The 19,419-nt window shown below is 56.1% G+C and overlaps 1 protein-coding gene across 1 annotated transcript; it reads left to right on the forward strand.

The window, feature by feature from the left end:
- The first annotated feature begins 1,611 nt into the window (after window positions 1-1,611).
- BCAN (brevican) lies at window positions 1,612-15,052 on the forward strand. Its single transcript, XM_055402989.2, has 13 exons — window positions 1,612-1,702; window positions 2,363-2,737; window positions 3,048-3,222; window positions 3,501-3,628; window positions 4,341-4,634; window positions 6,584-6,817; window positions 7,374-8,012; window positions 11,403-11,510; window positions 12,182-12,340; window positions 12,933-13,015; window positions 13,359-13,503; window positions 14,101-14,291; window positions 14,618-15,052. Exons 1-13 carry the CDS (start codon window positions 1,612-1,614, stop codon window positions 14,723-14,725), a joined length of 2,730 nt encoding a protein of 909 aa, XP_055258964.1. The 3' UTR covers window positions 14,726-15,052.
- The last annotated feature ends 4,367 nt before the right edge of the window (window positions 15,053-19,419 follow it).

A 19,419-nucleotide genomic window follows, 5' to 3' on the forward strand; every position in this document is an offset into this window, starting at 1 on the left:
TGTAGTCTAACCTTCATCTCTCCTGCTTCATCTCTCTCTTTTCATCTTCATCTCTCCATGGCAGTTTGGGACTCCATGCTCTTTTGAGGCTAAGTGAAGTGAAGTCGCTCAGTCGTGTCCGACTCTGCGACCCCGTGGACAGTAGCCTACCAGGCTCCTCCGTCCATGGGATTCTCCAGACAAGAGTACTGGAGTGGGTTGCCATTTCCTTCCCCAGGGATCTTCCCAACCCAGGGATTGAACCCGGATCTCCCGCATTGGAGGCAGATGCGTTAACCTCTGAGCCACCAGGGAAAAGCCAACCATTAAAAATGAAGTTGGCTCTGCAGCTTCCCTCCTTGGGGCACACTGGCTTGGTACTTGACTTGGTTTCACTGGGGACTCAGTTTCAACCCTATCCCTCTCTGAGCCCCTTTCTCAGTGTCCCACTCCCATCCATCCATTATGAGAGCGTAATAAGTGCCTTGAGCTCTTTGGAGGAATAGTCTGAGTTCTCAAAGCTTCTGATGGCCAAGGACAGATGGGAAATGGTCCCTCTCATTTATTCTCACACATCCCCCTTAGCCTGGTGCTGGAGTTGGGGGGAGGAAGAGGCTGGATGGAGGCCAGACTAGCAGAGACAGGGGCTTTGTCCCAGCTGGTTTCTGAGCCAGGAGATTTGGTGGGAAAGGCCGTGCCAGGCAGAAAGGAAAGGCTGGGAAGGAGGGAGAAAGCAGCCAAGAAGGAGGGGGTGGAGGGTGCTGGGGGGTAAAGAGTTTCCTTATAAGTAATGGCGCAGTGTAGAGCGGGGAGGTCAAGGAGGGGTTAGACTGGAGAGAAGCTGTACATTGCCTGGGTTTAGTCTAGGAAGTCTTCCTGGAGGAAGCTAGGTGGGTACGGTACTCAGGGAGGAAGCTATAATGAGGAAAAATTGGATGGGTATTGTGCGAGGAAGTGAAGTGGAGTGAAGTGAAGTTGCTCAGTTGTGTCCGACTCTTTGCGACCCCATGGACTGTAGCCTACTGAGTTCCTCCATCCATGGGATTCTCCAGGCAAGACTACTGGAGTGGGTTGCCATTTCCTTCTCCAGGGGATCTTCCTGAGCCAGGTCTTCCGCATTGTAGGCAGATGCTTTAGCGTCTGAGCCACCAGGGAAGGAGGGTTCAAAGAAATCTGGCCCTGGGAGGGACAGAGGGGACTCTAAGCATAACAGTATCTGCCATTATGCTATATGCCATAAGCATTTATTGAGCTCTTACGGTATGCAGGGTTTATTTGTTTTTGTTGTTTTTCTTTTTTGATGAAAAGCACTCTCAAAGCACATAGCCTCATCACAACCTGTGAAGTGGTAATAACGGTGCTCCTTTACAAGTAAGAAAATAAAGGCTTAATGAGAGTAAAGAACTTGCCTGAAGTCACGTGGTGAGCTGACAGCACCCAGGTCTTGGTTCTGAATAAGAATCCCCTGGGGGGAGAGAGGGATCAGAAGTAGTGTTAATAAATAGTTTGGTGGGGACAGTGGGCTCCTGGAGTCAGGATATGTATGATTTCTGTGTATCCGGTAGGGAGTCAGAAGTCCATCCCAAGGTCTAACCCCATCTTTCCTCCTCCAGTCCCTCCTCATCCTGCAGCATGGCCCTACTGTTCCTGCCCCTCCTGGCAACATTTGTTCTGGCCTGGATCCCTGTGGCCTTGGCTGATGCTCTGGAAGGAGACAGCTCAGGTAAGCAACCCCACTCAGGGTCACCGTTTGTCTCCTACATCTCCCCTGTGGTAGGAAGGAGCCTCTGTCCAGCCCTAAGCAACCTCTGCCAGCCTCGAGGGACCAGGGAGGAATTGGGAGCACGGTGGGAGAGGGCCTATGCAAGGACACTTGAAAGTCAGGGATGATTTGTGGGCCCTTGAAAGGGTGATGGAATTTGGGGAGTAGGGCGGGGGTGGGGCACTAAGTACAAGACTGTCGGTCTCCAGGGTGGAGGGTGGGGGACCCTCCGGGACGATGAATGGGGCTGCGAGGCTGAACAGGGATGGAACTGAGAGAAATCCAGAAAGGGACTCTGAAGGGAACAGACTAGGGAAACTTTGAGAAGAGGGTTGCAGGACCCAGGGGTGAGGTTTGAGGACCCAGAGTAGGGCCCAGGAATCCTAGGGTGGTACTGGGAGGCTCTGGGGGCAAAACTAGCTGAGAGACTTTGTGGATGGGTCTATCGACCCTGAGGGGTGGGCCTGGGGGACCTACAGGTGAGTTTGCGGGACTCAGCGTCCCGAGCCCCGAGTTCCTGGGGGGCGGGGTTACGAAAACCCGAGGGCGGGGCGTCAGGATCCTGGGATGGGGTGCGCAGATCCACCACGCGAAGTTCCAGCCGACTCGTCCCGTCCACAGAGGACAGGGCCTTCCGTGTGCGCATCGCGGGCGACGCGCCGCTGCAGGGCGTGCTGGGCGGCGCCCTCACCATCCCATGCCACGTTCACTACCTGCGGCCGTCGCCGAGCCGCCGGGCCGCGCAGGGCTCCCCGCGGGTTAAGTGGACCTTCCTGTCCGGCGGCCGGGAGGCCGAGGTGCTGGTGGCGCGGGGCCTACGCGTCAAGGTGAGCGAGGCCTACCGGTTCCGCGTGGCACTGCCTGCCTACCCGGCGTCACTCACCGACGTCTCCCTGGTGCTGAGCGAGCTGCGGCCCAACGACTCAGGCATCTACCGCTGCGAGGTCCAGCACGGCATCGACGACAGCAGCGACGCTGTGGAGGTCAAGGTCAAAGGTGAGAGGTCGGAGACGGAGAGGGGGAGGGGAGCCACTGTGTGGGGCGGAAGCAGACACCTAGAAGGCGCAGACCGAATTGGAAAAGGAGTTTACCTCCTTTCTTCAGGTGGAGGAAAATTCTACCCACAGTCTAAATTAAGTCCCTCAGGCTGCAGAGTGAGCGCAATCTGGACTCTACCCTTTGTCTACAGGGTAGTGACAAGGAGGCTACAGGGGAGTGACAAGGAGGCTACAGGGGAGTGACAAGGAGGGGAAGGGGAAGTCAGTGTGCTGGGTGATCCTGCCTCAGGGTCCTCTCTGCCCCTCAGGGGTCGTCTTTCTGTACCGGGAGGGCTCTGCCCGCTACGCTTTCTCCTTCGCTGGGGCCCAGGAGGCCTGTGCCCGCATCGGAGCCCGAATCGCGACTCCGGAGCAGCTCTATGCCGCCTACCTCGGGGGCTATGAACAGTGTGACGCTGGCTGGCTGTCCGACCAGACCGTGAGGTGGGCTGGGCTATCGACCACGAATTTCTAGTTGTTTCTGAGGGGGCTGTGGCTTCTGGTTCTACCAGGGCCTGCCGGCTGCTGCCTCAGGCGGGCCATACAGGGCTCCCTGCCTGTGGGAGCTGAAGTTGGTCTGCGGCGGGCGGGTTAGGACCGTGTGCTGGCGGGGGTGCTTTTCTGCAAAGCTGAAAAGACACTTGGCTGCGTTGAAAGCAATGTGATTTGGAGGAGTCACCACGGGACGGCTCCTGGTGAAGGCATTTGTACCTCCTCTCCAGGTATCCCATCCAGACGCCACGAGAGGCCTGTTATGGAGACATGGATGGCTTCCCTGGCGTCCGGAACTACGGAGTGGTCGACCCGGATGACCTCTATGATGTTTACTGTTATGCTGAAGAACTAAATGGTGATTGTGGGGTGGGAGGTTCCCAGGGGAAGAGAACCCTCTCCAGGGCTGCCCTTAGGCCCTCCGGAGCCTCTGCTGGATCTTACCATACTGTGTTTAAGTGTGCAGCTAGGAGTAAGGGAAACAGTGTCCCTCTCTCCAAACACTGTCATAGAGACAGGTCCACGGCCGAAGCCTCCAGACAGGGGACTGGGATAGGAGCCTGAGTTTGACTCTGCTGCCACCTGCTGTACGTCTCTTTGGTGGATAATCTTAGTGGCTCAGTAGTCGTGTCCAGCTCTTTGCGACCCCATGCACTATAGCCTAATAGGCTCCTCTGTCCATGGGATTCTCCAAGCAAGCATACTGGAGTGGGTAGCCATTCCCTTCTCCAGGGGATCTTCCTGATCCAGGGATCAAACCCGAGTCTCCGGCATTGCAGGCTGATTCTTTACCGTCGGACTCACAGAAGGTTCCATACATCTCTTTATGTTTTAGCATCTTTGAGCCTCAGTTTCCTTCTTTGCAGAATGAGGAAGTTGGGCCAGGTTCCTGTGAGCAATGTTATCCATCCTAAGGTTCTATCAAGACTTCGATCCTGTAAAGTAGGGTGATGGGCTCCATGTCACAGATGAGGAAACTGAGGCCCAGAGGAGCTTGCCCAGAGTCCCAGTGGGAGCCCCGGGTGTAAGGAGCTACCTTCCTGGTAACCCATCCTCTTCTTCCTCCCCAGGAGAGCTGTTCCTGGGTGCCCCTCCAGACAAGCTGACCTTGGAGGAGGCACGCATATACTGCCAGGAGCGGGGTGCTAAGATTGCAACCACTGGCCAGCTGTATGCAGCCTGGGATGGTGGCCTGGACCGCTGCAGCCCTGGCTGGCTGGCTGATGGCAGTGTGCGCTACCCCATCATCACCCCCAGCCAGCGCTGTGGTGGGGGCCTCCCTGGTGTCAAGACTCTCTTCCTCTTCCCCAACCAGACCGGCTTCCCCAACAAGCACAGCCGCTTCAACGTCTACTGCTTCCGAGGTGAGCCCACTCCCTTGCAGAGGCAGAGACCAGTCTCAGGCAGACACAGTCGAGCCCCCCGGTTCCACCCCAGCCCCGACCAGTTCCTCCTGGGTCCTTGCCACTTGCCTCACGGTGCTGTGGGCGATGCTCTCTCACTCCAGTTGTGCCCTCTGACTTGGTCTGCGTGGCCTCAAGGAGGGCTCACCTCTCCGCATTGCCTAAGCCGCCCCCACATCAGTAGTTCTGGCCTTGTTCTTTCTGTCGCAATACTGCCTCTCCCCTACTGGGCTGCCAATCATGTCTCCATCTCTGGTCAGCTCATGAACAGAGAAGAGATGACCAACATTCCCTGAACCCAAGGAATGATCCACTTCAGTTAACCAAATATCCTCCAGAGCCCTCAGCGGGGTTTCCAGAGCCTTCAGCTTAAGCTTGAAGGTATCAACTCTTTAACACCAAATATTGACAGACAGACGTAACCCCCCACCCCTCACAGGGAGCAGATCTTTAAGGACAATTGGGTGTAGAGATGGCTTCCTGCCCACATCTTATATGAGAGCTAGAGGAGAGGCACACGGCCCAGGCCAAGGGTGACTGACAGTCAGGGAGGCATTGCCATGGAGTATCTGAGTCCTTGCCCCAGCTGGGAGCCCTCAGTAGTACTGGTACAGGGCTGGAGGCAGAAATGGGGGGAGAAGAAACAGTCTTTATCCTCAGGGAGCCCCTAGTCTGACGGAGGAAGATGCAACTTCTGCCATGGGAGCCCCCATTCTGACTGAAGCAAGATGTCTCACTCCCAGCATGAGGAAAGACTGGGAGAAAAGCTTTACTTCCACTGGGACTGATCTCCAGACAGCTTTGGCCTGAGGCTGGGCGGAGTAGGGATGTCAAGTCCACAGGAAGACAGGTCCATCTGAATAGGCTTACCGGAACGTGGATAATGGTGGTGAGGATGGTCATAATAACAGTGGCTGACATTTCTAACACTGATTACAATTATGTGCCAAGCACTATTCTGGGAAGAAATGGAAGGAGGAACTGAATCAGGAGAAGGGGCTAGGGAAGAGGATGACTAGAGTGGGGAGCAGGTGGAGACAGAAGCAGCCTAGGGCACAGGTTTGCTTGTCTGGTATGAGCAGGTGACAAAGGCAGGCAGGACATGCTGTCCTGTCCTGTCTGGCTGAGCAAGGACAGCCCCCAGGGCTTTTCTTAGCCCAATTCCACCTTCCCTTCATTGGTTTTCTGCTTTTGGTTCCCTTCCCCAGGAACAAGTCAATTCATTCTAAAACTCTGGTTATTTGAAGAGAGTGGATCCTGAAATGATAGGTCTGCTCATACTTTGCCCTTTTGCCCCAACACTGAGATCGTCTGGTGGTGATGGTGGAATGTCCTTCCTGTTCTCTGTCCTTCAGCTCTCCTATGGTGATGGCAGCCTGTCCCCATCCTTTTCTAAAGTCTTAGAATGACTGGGATCCCTCACATCTTGCCCCAAACCCAGGGTCCCAAAGTGCTGAGGCCATTCTGTTCATCCTTCTGTCTCCAAGGGATGACTTCTCTCCTGGAAAAGTCTATCTCAGTCTATCTGAAGTAGTACTTCCCATCTCCTTACTCTGCTTAATCGTTCTTTAGATGGTAAAATTATAATGTATGTTTATTTGTTTATCTGTATCTAGAATATAATAAATTCTGTAGGGGCCGGCATCATGCTGTTTGGCTCTGCACTCTGTCCTCAGTGCCCAGGAGATTGCTTGGCATGGTACATAGTGGACACTTGATTAATGCTTGAGGAAGGAGTGATGAAGTCTGAGGGTGCTCCCTGGGTGCCATGAGTGCTCCACAGAGAGGATGAGAGAGAATTAAGAGAATTCCATGATCTCTGAGTCTAACCCAGAGCCCTCACATGCAGGCATGGGTTGGGGGGAGGGCCACCTCTCTAACCTCTCACTGGCATTTTCCTTCTGCCACAGACTCTGCCCAGCCTTCTGCCATCCCTGAGGCCGCCAACCCAGCCTCTGACCTGGCCTCTGATGCACTGGAAGCCATTGTCACAGTGACTGAGACCCTGGAGGAACTGAAACTTCCCCAGGAAACTGTGGAAAGCGAGTCCCGAGGAGCCATCTACTCCATTCCCATTATAGAGGATGGAGGTGGTGGAAGCTCAACTCCAGAAGACCCAGCAGAGGCCCCTAGAACCCTCCTAGGTAACTCAAATCTCTCATCCTGGGGATGTCTTCACCTGGAAGAAGTTAGAGGCAGAAGGGCCAGCCTGGGCTGAGGCCAGGGTTGTCACCAGCGTGGTTCTGCCCTCTCAACAGCACAGTAGTGCAAGGCACCACCCTTGTCCCTCTCCCAACCTTTGCTTTTTCAGCAAAGCCTACTCCCAAATAGCTAGGTCTGGGATGCTTGGACTAAGGAGCTGCCCTTTGGGAAGGAAGGATCTCCTTTCTTTGGTCCCTCCTCCCCATCACCTATCCAAAATAAACAGAATTTTAACAGACTGGTAGAGGGAGATGCAACCACCAGGTTTTCCTGGACTAACAACAGCTCACAGAGCCCTGTCAAGTGTTGCCTCAATATTGCAACTCCGGTTGAAATTCTTCTGGTTCAGAGCAAAGACAATTCCTCCCCAGGGCAGCCTCTTGCCTCTCCCCCAGGGTTCACTCTCCCCAGCCCCACTTCTTTCCCCACTTCCCCTTCCTTCTTCTTGTCCTCCGGCGGGTGCTGTCCCTGGTGCTGAATCATCTGTGCTTTGCCTAGAATTTGAAACCCAATCCATTGTGCCTCCGCTGGGGTCCTCAGAAGAGGAAGGCAAGGTGTTGGAACAAGAAGAGAAATACAGAGGTGAAGAAGAGGAAGAAGAAGAGGAGGAGGTGGAGGATGAGGCCCTGTGGGCCTGGCCCAGTGAGCTCAGCAGCCTGGACCCAGAGGCCCCTCTCCCCACTGAGCCAGCTCCAGAGGAGTCACTCACCCAGGCATCCCCTCCAGTGAGGGCTGCCCTCCAGCCTGATGCATCACCACTGCCCTATGAAGAGCCAGAGGCTCCCAGGCCTCCAAGGGTCCTTGGACCACCCACCAAGACCCTGCCCACTCCTAGGGAGGGGAACCTGGCATCCCCACCACCTTCCACTCCAGTTGGGGCAAGAGAGATAGAGGAGGAGACTGGGGGTCCTGAGCTCTCTGGAGCCCCTCGAGGAGAGAGTGAGGAGACAGGAAGCTCCGAGGATGCCCCTTCCCTGCTTCCAGCCACACGGGCCCCTGGGGATACCAGGGATCTGGAGACCCCCTCTGAAGAGAATTCCAGAAGAACTGTCCCAGCAGGGACTTCAGTGCGTGCCCAGCCGGTGCTGCCCACTGACAGTGCCAGCCGTGGTGGAGTGGCCGTGGCCCCCTCATCAGGTAACTGTGCCCAAGGCTCAGCCTCCCTCCTTGTCCTCCTCCTCCTCCCCCTGCAGCTCTGGATCGCCTGACCCACAGTCCTTTAACCCGCCATTGCCCCAGACTCTCTCGTCCTTGACCTTCATTCTCCTACCCACCGCTACCTGCAGGCTTCCACCCCTGGATGCCCCACTTTGTGACTACCACCCCAGCTCTCTGACTCCTCACCCTGTAACCCCCAGCTCCGTCACTCCCACCCTGTGGCCTCTCCCTGTTTCTGAAATCCTCAGTGTGGCCCCCAGCCCCACCACCAACCACCTGGAACTTTTTCCTAGCTTCAGTTCTCGACCTGTGACTCACATCTCACTGGCCCCATAGAGCACCCTCAGGCCTTGTTCAGTGGATGCCCTCATAGCCTTTTGCATTCTTCAAGGCCCAGGCCCTTCCCCTGCTGCTCCCTCCCCATCCTGTATGCCTCCCCCCTTCAGCTGCCTCCCACTGGTATCAGGGAAGCCTGGAGTCCCATTCCCACCCCTCAACCTTTGGGGTCCAGGAGAGCCCTTATCCCCACAGAGCTTAAGCAACTACTTCTATGAAGTACTTTTTTCAACTGTTTCATGGAAACAAGCCTTGGAAATAAATCTCTATTAAACTGCTTTATAACCAAAACTCTGGCACCCTCTGTCTCCACCCCCAGCTGTTTGCCCCTTTCATTCCATGGATTTGTGTGCCGGGTAGCTCTTTGGTGCTTCTTGTGGCTCCATGTCTGTCTCTCTGTCTCTCTCCCTAGGTCTTTGTGTGTCTTTGCGCCTCTTCCTTTTCCATCTTCAGCCTGCACCCTTTCCTGTCCTAGTGGTCTAACAGCCCCTTGCTGTTCCTTCATGCTCTCCTCAGGCTTGTCTCTGCCTTCCTTCCTGTCTCCTGAGATTTACACGTTACCCCCTGAGAAGTCTTTGTCAGTCTGTGGGAGTGCTGGGAGCTGTAGTCCCTCACTTCTGACAGGGAGAAACCTCTGCAGCCCAGAGGTGTGCGTGTGTGTGTGTGTGTGTGCGTGCGCGTATGTGTCCCTTTGTATTCATTTCTGACCCATCCTCATGGCTCCCATCTAGAGCCGCACACACAGAGTACTGACAGAGAGAGTCCATCCTAGTGTGGAGGCCATTCCCTGGCATCCAGGTGCTCCAAGACCCTGTTCCCATCCCGCAAACATCCACAGGGGGTTAGGATCTCACTTTCATGCCCATGATCTCTCCCTCCTCCACTAACTCCTGCGCTAATGACTACCCTCACCCCCTATTTTACCCTCCCTGAACCCGAAGGATCTCAAAGTTTCTAATGTTGGAGAAGACACAAATCAGCAGGGGAAGATGGAAAGTGTGAAGGGAGGGGGAATGGGGAGTTAGGTTTTGGGGTCTGAGAGCAAGAAGCCCTACCTAGTCAGTGAAGGCTGAATTTCCACATGGAGATCTCTGGAGAAGGCTGGGATCCTCCTAGTCCCAGGACCACTCTTCTAGATGGTCCAGGGTGGGCTCAGGGTCTCTGCATCACACCTGGGCTCATGCATTTTGACTACTGGCCTTGGAGTTGAGTGCTGCCTTGGACGGGAAGGGGCTTTGGTGGGAGAGGAGCACCATTGGAAGCACCATTGGAAGTCTTAGCTACCCCACCTGGGGGATGAGTGAGTGGTGCTCCAGCCCACTATTGCAGCAGGAAGGCAGGGAGAACTTTCTGAGTGTGTATAATTGTTGATCCAAAAGGGCTAGGGGGATGGGAATACCAGAAAGTCTTGAGAAGTTCCTTCACCACCAACACAGCCACCCCTCCTGGTCAGGTTCTGCCACTCACAGCCAGGGAGAGGGAACTTTGGCTTGGGTGGGACTCCACAGACCAAGTTTGAGAGTCTTTGTCCGCCAGGACTGGAGGGTTGGGCAGAGAGAATCAGAGGGGGAGCAGAAAAGTGTGAGAAATAGAAAGGGAGTTCAGGACTCCTACCTTCTGTAGGACCTGGTGCTTAAAGAGTTAAGTAAAACACCTCCCCTCCTTGCTTTACCCTGGGAGGCAGCAACACCAGATTGGAAGAAACTGTTGGCAGAAGGGGTGATGACAGGGGGAGAGGTGCTGGAACAGCTGATTCATTTTATCCAAAACAGCTAGGTCATCCCAGAAAAATTCTTTGAACCAACTCCAGCTTCTCCTCCCCCCACCTCTGCTCTGATCCCCACCAGGCAGTGGGATCTTGGGCCAGAGTGAAGCATTGTGGGCACTGGCCTTGGCCACTAAGAGTGGATGGCACGGTCTGAAGGTCCCGCCCCAAGCTGGGCTGAGAACCCTGACCTGTCCTGTCAGTCTGTGAGGTCATCTTCTCCCAGTCATCCAGAACAGAAAGCAGTCGAATTTGTCAGCCCCTTCAGCACCCAGGCCCAGTGTAAGGGCAGCCACCCAGGATCCTGAGAGAGAGTCCAGAAAAGGAGGCAGACGGCCTAGCCAGATGGAGCTGGACCTAGATAACAGATTGCAGGCCTTCAGGGTAGTGTGTTAGTCCAAGAAGACTGCCTGGAGGAGAGGGAACCAGAAGGAAGGAGTTGAAGGGGTTCCTAGGCTGGGGGAACCTTCAGGAGGCCCCAAGTGGAGGGGGAAAGGGGATCCTGGTGAGGGAGAGAGTCTGAAGAGATAAGAAGGAGAGGCAAAGAGGCTGGATGATGTTGAGAGAATGTGTGCAGCCAGTGCTGCAGGACAGGGGGAGCTGCTGAGCTCCATTCCCTGGATGGGTTGGGGACAGTGGGGAAGGAGAGGGCATAGAGTGAAGGAAGTACATTGGCTCTTCCCCCAACAGCTTCTGGGCCTGACTCTGCCCAATGGACAGCAGGAGGAGGGGGTTAGCTCCCTCCTGGACCACCCCAGTATCAGGTCTCAGAAGCAGTAAAGGGCAGGTCACAACTCACTATTGCTATGGTGACTCTCCTCTCCTTCAGTTCCACCCAGCCTGTCTAGACTACACAGAATCATGCTAAGACCTGGCACAATGACAGGGGGTGGGGGACTAAACTCTAGACCTAGGGAAGTAAAGTGACCATCTCAATGTCACCCAGCAGAGCCAGAAGCTAGGTAAGAGTCCAGGATGCGTGACTGATAGCCCAATAGCTTTCCCCTTGGTGGAGTTATATCCTGAGAGCTTTCCTGGACACACCCCCTTGGTCCCTGTTAGAGCCCACACTGGCGGACATGACAATGACCAGCATAGGACTGAGCCAGTGCTGAAACGGGGCAGTGGGGAGAGGAGAAACCCAGAACTCAGGCTTCAGGGGGAACACTGAGGATGCTGTGATCGCCCCCGGGACAAGGGAGCCAGGGCTGGAGGGCTGGCTGCAGCTGCGCTCCCCTGCTCCCCCACCTCACTTCTCTCCCCCTCAGGTGGCTGTGTCCCCAGCCCCTGCCGCAATGGCGGGACGTGCTTGGAGGAGGAGGAGGGGGTCCGCTGCCTGTGTTTGCCTGGCTATGGGGGGGACCTGTGCGATGTTGGTGAGTGTGTTGAGGGGCTGTGGTTGGGGGAGATCTGAAGCCTAGGCCCTGCTGCAGTACACTAGTTCTGGGGGAGGGGGCGGAGGGGGAAGGGGACACTACCCCTTTGGACTTGTCATTAATGAGCCTCCATTTGTTGTCCTTGCTCTTGGACACACCGCGCGCCTGGCGGGATCTCGGTTCCCTTCCAGGGATGAACTCAGGCCTCCTGCAGTGGAAACGCAGAGAATGAATTACCATTTTAGACAAATCACACTTCTCTGTGGCCTACCCTCAATTACCTTATCTGTTAAGTGGGACCAAAAACGACTCTCTCAGGGAGTCTGTGAGCCTGGAATTTGGCAGGCATAGTCAGCACTTGTCGGTTTCCATTCTCCTGGGAGGAGAGGAAGGTTCGGCTTTTCTTCCGAATGGAGGATGGCGGAGACTCAGGTCGGGACTCCAGCCTTCACCCTGGTGTCTCGCTGCAGAGAAGGCAGGCATCAGGGCCGCCCTCCGCGAGGGCCCCGCCAGCTGCTGACCGGGCGCCCGCTCTTGGGCGCCGCCCGCCTGCCCTCAGCCCCGCCCCCTCGCTCTGCGGCGCTGGGAGGAGCCCAGCCTCCGCCTCGGGACCCGGCCTCTCGGAGCTCCGGGGTCCTCCCCGCTAAGCTGCCTGCCCTTCTGTGTCCCAGGCCTCCACTTCTGCAGCCCCGGCTGGGACGCCTTCCAGGGCGCCTGCTACAAGCACTTTTCTACCCGAAGGAGCTGGGAGGAGGCGGAGAACAAGTGCCGGATGTATGGCGCGCACCTCGCCAGCATCAGCACGCCGGAGGAACAGGACTTCATCAACAGTGGGCTGGGGACAGGGAGGGAGGCGACCCTGGTCACCTGTTCTCTCATCCACACTTTCACTCACTCATCAGTCAGTCAGTTAAAGAGTGTGTTAATTAACTCCCTTATACATTAATTCAGGTACTCACTACTTGGTTTAGCTCCTTCATTCATTCACTTTTCCTTCCTGTCTCCCTCCTTCCCACTCCACACGTGGGCAGTGGGGCTTCTGGCAGGGGAGGGCTGAGAAATACGCAGAAAATGCACCTGCATAAGCCTGGCGGTTCCTTGGGGGCTCGTTTATAGTCGCTCCCCACCTCCCTGGCTCTCCTGCCTCCATCTACTCTCCCAGACTCTGACGCTGTTGAAAGTTTTAACTTTTTCCAGAGTTTCCCTTTTCTAGCCCTAGTGATATTTTCCCTCTCCCCTCACCCCGACGCCCCTGCCCACGTGCAGAGGTTGGAGGGAGAAATAAGGATACCGGGAAGCGTGGATTGGGGCTGCGGGGACTTGCCCCGCGAGCGCCCACGGACCGCTCAGTGGCGGGGAACGGCCGCCCTCTGCTGGCGGCGAAGCTCACTGCACACTTTCGCCTCCGCGGTTGTTCCCCAGATCGATACCGGGAGTACCAGTGGATCGGGCTCAATGACAGGACCATCGAAGGGGATTTCCTGTGGTCAGATGGCGTCCCCCTGGTGAGAGGTTCCGACCGCCCCTCACGTGGGCTAGGTCGTTTCTTCAAAGCACTTCTACCCTGTACCCCCAGTGACCCCCGTCTCTCCGTCTCCTTTTCCTGGCCCTTTACCCTTCCCTCTTCCTGGCCCTTCCTTGTGTCCCCTTCTCTTTTCTTCTCATCTGGTTCCCATTACCCCTACCCCCAAGTCCCCTGACCGTGTTTCCCGTCGGGGCCCCCTGCAACCTCCCCTGTCTCGGCGCCCCTCCTCGACCTCCTTCTCAAGTCCTCCAGGTCCACTCCTCCCCGAGTCCCTGGCGCTGGAGCTCCTCACTGCCTCCTCCATCCTCCCCGCACCCTCCCAGCTCTATGAGAACTGGAACCCTGGGCAGCCAGACAGCTACTTCCTGTCCGGAGAGAACTGCGTGGTTATGGTGTGGCACGATCGGGGACAGTGGAGTGATGTTCCCTGCAACTACCACCTGTCCTACACCTGCAAGATGGGGCTGGGTGAGGGCAGGCAAGGGGAAGGAGAGGCGGGGGCCAGGGAATCCTGGAACTGCTGTGCGTGCAGGAGTGGAAAACCACAGAGGAAGCAGAAATGTGCCCCAGGCTGTGAGCACGGGCGGGATGACAAATCAGACGGGTTCACTAGGAACCCCTGCTCCTTTAAACGATGTTATTATTCTATTTATTTCTGGCTGGGCGGGGTCTCTGTTGCTGTGCAGGCTTTTCTCCAGTGGCGGTGAGGGGGGCTACTCTCTGCCGGCAGTGCACGAGCATTGTGGCGGCTTCTCTTGTTGAGAAGCACAGGCTCCTGGCACCCGGCTTCAGCAGCTGCGGCTCCTGAGTTCTGGAGCACAGGCTCAGCAGTCGTGGGGAGCTTAGTTGCCCCGCAGCATTTGGGCCCTTCCCAGATTAGGGATCAAACCCATGTCTCCTGCATGGGCAGGTGGATTCATTCGTTACCCCTGAGCCCCCAGGGAAGCTCTTCCGCCACCTGCTCTCTTTGTGTGTCAGGCTGTGGCCTACTCCTCTCCTCCTTCATCCCAGTTCTGGGAACTGTTCGAGCCGGGCTCCCAGTTCCTGACTGTGTTCTCCCTGCAGTGTCCTGTGGGCCCCCACCAGAGCTGCCCCTGGCTCAAGTATTTGGCCGCCCACGGCTGCGCTATGAAGTCGACACAGTGCTTCGTTACCGGTGCCGGGAGGGGCTGACCCAGCGCAACCTACCACTGATCCGCTGCCAGGAGAATGGGCACTGGGCCCCCCCCCAGATCTCCTGTGTGCCCCGCAGGCCTGTGAGTGCCAGGAGGAGAAAGGTGGGAGACACCAGCCCGTATAGCTTTGGGCTCCAGTCCTAGCTCTGTCCATCACTGGCTAGGTAAACTTGGAGTTATCACTGCCGCTCACTGGGGCACAGAAGAGGTGGGCTGAATGCTCTTGGGGTCCCCTTCAGTGCTGCTGTCTGAGAATACGCAGCCACAGTCTGGGCTCTTAAGGGCTGAGTCAGGGAAAGTGTTTTGATGAGATCAGAGGTCAAGGAGCAAGAACACCAGAGGGCAGACTCTGAGAGGAGAAAAGACAAGGAGTCCAAGGGTGGAGGGTGAGTGTGTGTCTTTCCCAGGCTCGAGCTCTGCGCCCAATAGAGGCCCAAGAAGGACGTCAGAGGAGGCTCGTGGGGCACTGGAAGGCTCGGTTGAACACCTCTCCCAATCCTTCTCCAGGTCCCTAAGGGGCAAGGCCCCCGGATCTGCCCTCTGCCACCAACCCTCCCTAGACCCATGCGCTTCCACCTCAGGGAGTGACAGCATGAGAGGGGTGGAGCTGAAGTCCACATGGTAGTGCCTGGAGGGGCTTCTGGGAAATATTGGGTTGGCCAAAAATTTGTTTGGCTTTTTCTGTAACATCAATATCTGGGCATCTCCAGTCCTGCCTTAGGCCCTCTCACTCCTATTCTGGGCCTCAGGTTTTTCCCTCATGGCCTTGAGTAGGTCTCTAAGTGCCTCAACTGCCCTCTCCTTGCCAGCCATCCTGTCCCCTCCATTCCCCTGGAGGTCCCGTGCCCACTCATTCTCAGTTTCCCAAGAGAACGGGTTTGCAGGATAGGGTACCTGTAAAACAAGCAGAAAATAAAGCTGCATTTGAGCCCAAACAAGTCTCATGCCTGTGTGTGTGTGTGTATGAAAGAGAGAGGAAAAAGTGGAGTTCCGCCGGACCTCACAGGATATATAGACCTTCTGTGTTTATTAGTTTCTGAAGGTCAGTGAAGTCAAGATGTCAGTGGATATGAGTTCTTGGCACAGAATAGCCCAGTGTTTATGGAATGAATGAAACGCAGGGTTTGGGAAGCAGCATAAGGATATTTGGAAGAAGCTGGAGTGCCCAGGGTGTCCAGTAAAACAGACTGGAGAAGTTCAGCCTGGGGAGAAAGGGGCTGAGGGTTCAGAGAGGAAGACAGAGAGGTGGGTGCCTGGTGTCCCCATTCTGAGGTTCTAGAGGAGTGTGAGCGTGAAGGGAACGAAGGGGGTTACATTTCAAGCAGGCTTATTCCAGCAGGAGAGATGCAGGAACAAGGAAACAAGATAAGGGCAGAGAAGAGATTCCTCAGCCCAGCTGCAGGCAGGGCTCTGGGGAATGACTTGCGAGGCCCATAGGCTATGGCCAGCAGACGGCGCTGCGGCTGCAGGCACGTCGGCCTGAGCGCGCCTGTGTGCGCGTGCGTGGGTGGAGCCGACCTGTAGGCGTCCCAGCGTACCGCCAGGGGGCGCCGGGGATCTGTCTTTCTGCGGAGCGCCTGGGTGGCTGGCTGCGGGGCTAGGGACAGGGGGAGGGTAGGACTTCCGGCCAGGCTGAGCTGGCCCTGGGGTCTGTGAGTCAGCGGAGACTGAGATGATGAGGTCATTCACTAAACACTGAAGAGAGAATGACCGGCTGTGTGTGTGTGTGTGTACCTCATCGCAGTGCTCGGAATTGTGCCTTCTTGTGCCTCCTGGTGAAAGTGTGTGTCAGGACGCCGTCTGTCTTGTGATGGGGGTGAATCTTACTGCTGCAGTTCCTCACACTTAACCACACTTGGCCACACTCATGAATACACGTGTGCACACTGTCGTGTGTACACACTTCTGCTTGTGCCCACTCTTGCACCACATTCATACAAGCAGGCATTTCTTCTCTTTTGTAGAAGTCAGCAAAACCTGATAAAACTAAAGTACAGGGAGACAGATCCAGAAGAGCAACAAGTTTAGAGGGGGCGCCGTAAAGAGACCCAGAGAAGAGAGAGAGGACCTAGAAAGACAAGTGCTTGTTTGGGGCAGCTAGGGGCTCCCAGGCTGTTCCTGCCTAGCTGGGCCTTCTCCAGGTATGTAAACCCCGAACCAGCTGATCTCTGAGATGCCAGCCCTGACCTCCCAGACCTACCTACCACCAAGCACCACATTCCTCTCTGCGCCCCAGGCTCTCCTGTCCCAGCTTCTGTCCTCCCCCTGTGACCCAGCCTAGCGTGGTTAGGGAGTGGGGCTGTTCCTTATGGAGCTGCCAGGAAGATGATCCTGGGGCCAGAGCAGAACCCCACTTTATCCTGTATTGCCCACTCACTGCACTGTTAGGGAGGTCAAGAGCATTAAGCTGGAATTATAAGTGGATCAAGACCAAAGTGGGCCTTTGAAGATGGGGTCTGAAAAGGAGAAGGCTGAGGAAGGGGCAGTGTCTGTCCTTGGGTTCTTATGGGAGGTTGTCTGAGAAACATATCCTCACAGAGATAGAGTTTGGGTAGCAGGTTGAATTTCCCCGAGAGACCCTTGTGGTGAGCTGGAAGGGGCCTTGGTTTCCTAGCCTTTTCATCAGCTTTCTCTCTGAATCTCCAGGACAGCAGTAGGCAGGTATCCGCCATCACTGATCGGTGGATGAAGAGAGTTCCAGAGGTAGATATAGGGCTGGAGCGAGAATCCTCCCCCGTCTTCCCCTGACACCTGCTGAGCTGCTGAGGCAGGGCTGCCGGAAACGGAAGCCTTCTCCTGGCTTTGTTGGGCTTCCTGGGGAAGGGAGAGTTCATCTAGAGATGACTCAGCACCCTGTACAGAAACTAACCCCTGGACCAGTGTGTGTGTGTGTGTGTGTGTGTGCGCGTGTGTGTGTGTGGCCTCTCTTGGATTGAACAGGGGGACTTGGCCCCTCATGGAGTGTCAGCCCCAACTCTTTGGGCGGCTCGAATAGGGGCCCCCCTGTATCTACCTCTGCCTCCAGGACACAGCAGACAGCTGACCACGTGCCCACCCTTGCCAAGCCCCTGGATATGCGGTTAAGCTCCCAGCCACCTTCCCACATGTCTAAAATGGGGTCCCTCCGCAGGGTTTCCTTTTCCCTGGGGTTGAGGGAGGTCAGAGAATGTCTGGGTATATGTGGAGAGAGGAGGCCCAGCCTAGATTAGGGCTCGAGCATTGAGAATGGGCCTGAGAGCCCAGGGAGGAGGGTTTTCCAGAGGTCCTCCATCCACCAGAGTCCCTGGCTTTGCTCAGGCTGCTCTGACCCACATCCCACTTCCCCATTCCTCTCCCACTCTCCCACTCCGACTCCCGCACACTGTCCTGACCTCACTGGGGCCTTTGTCCCCGTCCTGAGGCTCTGTCTGTGAGCCTGTCTCCTGTGCAGAGAGAGACAGGGCCCCATTGTCCTGGCTGCCTTCTGCGACACAGTAGCTCCCAAAGACTTCCAAAAATGCTCAGCCTGTCAGACCCCCGTGGGCGGGAGAGCTTTCCCCAGGAGTTGCAGTCAGACCCTGCCTGGAGTGAGGGTCCAGGTACCCGGCTTCCAGCAGTGGAAAGCTTCCTTTGTTCCCCAGGCTAGAGGTCCTTCCTGAGATCTCACTTCCTGTCTGCCTCCTGTAAAACTGCCTGCTTCCTCCTGGGAAGGGAGAACTGAAAGCCTGGGCCAGAGCAGGAGAAAAGGCCTGGGAAGGAGAGGAGAGAAAAACAAAGAGGGAGAAGGGAGAACTCTGGGAAGAAATTCCCTACTGAAAGATTCTAGACTCTTGTCAGTAGTCTGAGTGGGTAGATCTTGTGACCTCTGTGTTTATTCCCTGATGATTCTTCCTCGAGGTCTTTAGAAGCAGTTAACAGAGGGAAGCCTGTTGCTTGACCACTTTGGACTGGAGCCAAGGAGCAGCCCACACCCCCGGGCCCATGTTCTTTGGACCCCAAGTGGTATCTAAGGATTCTTAGTATTCTTGGCAAGAATGTCTATCTGCACCTTTATCCCCATCAAGGTAAACCAAAGTTCTCTTTCAACACAGAACTTCCAGGCAAATGAGACCAATAGAAAAAGAGGGAATCCAGGAGAGATCAAAGGATTGAAGAGTTGGGAAACAGCCAGGGAGGAGGGAGGGGAGGAAGTGGAAGAGTGGAAGATGAGGAGAGGCAGAAAGGGGGGACAGGAAGGAGAGGGGGTCTCTGAGGCTGACAGCGAGGGGGTGTCTCTCCTTAGCAGGGAGGACGGAGGAGGGGGCCAGACACCTCTCCACCCCCCTGGGGCCCTGGGGCTCCACTGGTCAGCAGCTGAGCCGGCAGCTGCTGGGAGGCGGTTCCTCGACAGTGGCCCCTGGCACCTGCCTCGGTTTATTTCTGGTGCCACAGCTGAGTCATGGGGGTGGGGAGAGTGAATAAGGGCTGCGGGAGGGGGCTTATGACTGCAAGAGAAGACGGGGGGGCCTCTCGGACCTGGGACTCTGGGGCCTGGGGTCTGTACCTTGGGGAAAGAGGGGGGCCAGACGTGGCAGCGTGAGAAACAGGAGTTGGGTTACAGGAGGGGCGTCCACTTTGGAGACCTTGGGCTGGTGGGGTCAGGGCGAGGGTCGGGGAGCAGGAGGCAGAGTCTATTACTTCTCAAATGTTGGAAAAGAAACACGATCTGGCTGTGGGGGTGCTGTGTTAGAAAGGGAGGGGAGAAGGGAGAGGAGCCCCCAGCGTGGATGGAGAAGTGGATGTGGAATCTTTGGATCATCAAAGAGGAAACAGAGGATGGTGTTTTCCTTGCTTCTGATCGCAGACTCCTTGGGCCCTCACCTGAGGCCATTCTGTCCCTCTTCCTGCCCCTGAGCCAAAAATTCCCTTCCCCGGTGGCCCACTTGAGCCTCCCCTTTGTCTTTTCCAAGTGGGCCTGAGGACTTTGGAGCAGGTACCCGGGTCTTTCCTTGATCCGCTCGAGCAACACTCACATGACGTCTTCTGCAGCAGCACCTGTCCTGCAACTTACCATTCCCTCTGGGCTGGGAGTGGGGGCCTCACGGGGACCCAGGGGCCTGTCCCCAAGCCCAGAGCCTTCTTGGGTTTCCTGGGCTTAGGTGGGCTTAGTGTCCATTCGCTCCCCTTTCTAGGGGCAGCCGCAGAGGGCACATTCCAGCTGAAATTAAATCACATTCCTCCAGCCCTGCCT

Source organism: Moschus berezovskii, chromosome 4 (assembly GCF_049115385.1).
Source record: "Moschus berezovskii isolate FMDL1 chromosome 4, NW_MosBer_1.0, whole genome shotgun sequence".
Lineage (NCBI taxonomy): Eukaryota > Metazoa > Chordata > Mammalia > Artiodactyla > Moschidae > Moschus > Moschus berezovskii.

Excerpts from the sequence above, each read along its gene's own strand:
- BCAN (XM_055402989.2), top strand. The coding sequence starts at position 1,612 with ATGGCCCTACTGTTCCTGCCCCTCCTGGCAACATTTGTTCTGGCCTGG. Across the intron at positions 2,738-3,047 it reads TGTGGAGGTCAAGGTCAAAG|GGGTCGTCTTTCTGTACCGG; the intron begins GTGAGAGGTCGG and ends TCTGCCCCTCAG. Across the intron at positions 13,016-13,358 it reads GGTCAGATGGCGTCCCCCTG|CTCTATGAGAACTGGAACCC; the intron begins GTGAGAGGTTCC and ends GCACCCTCCCAG.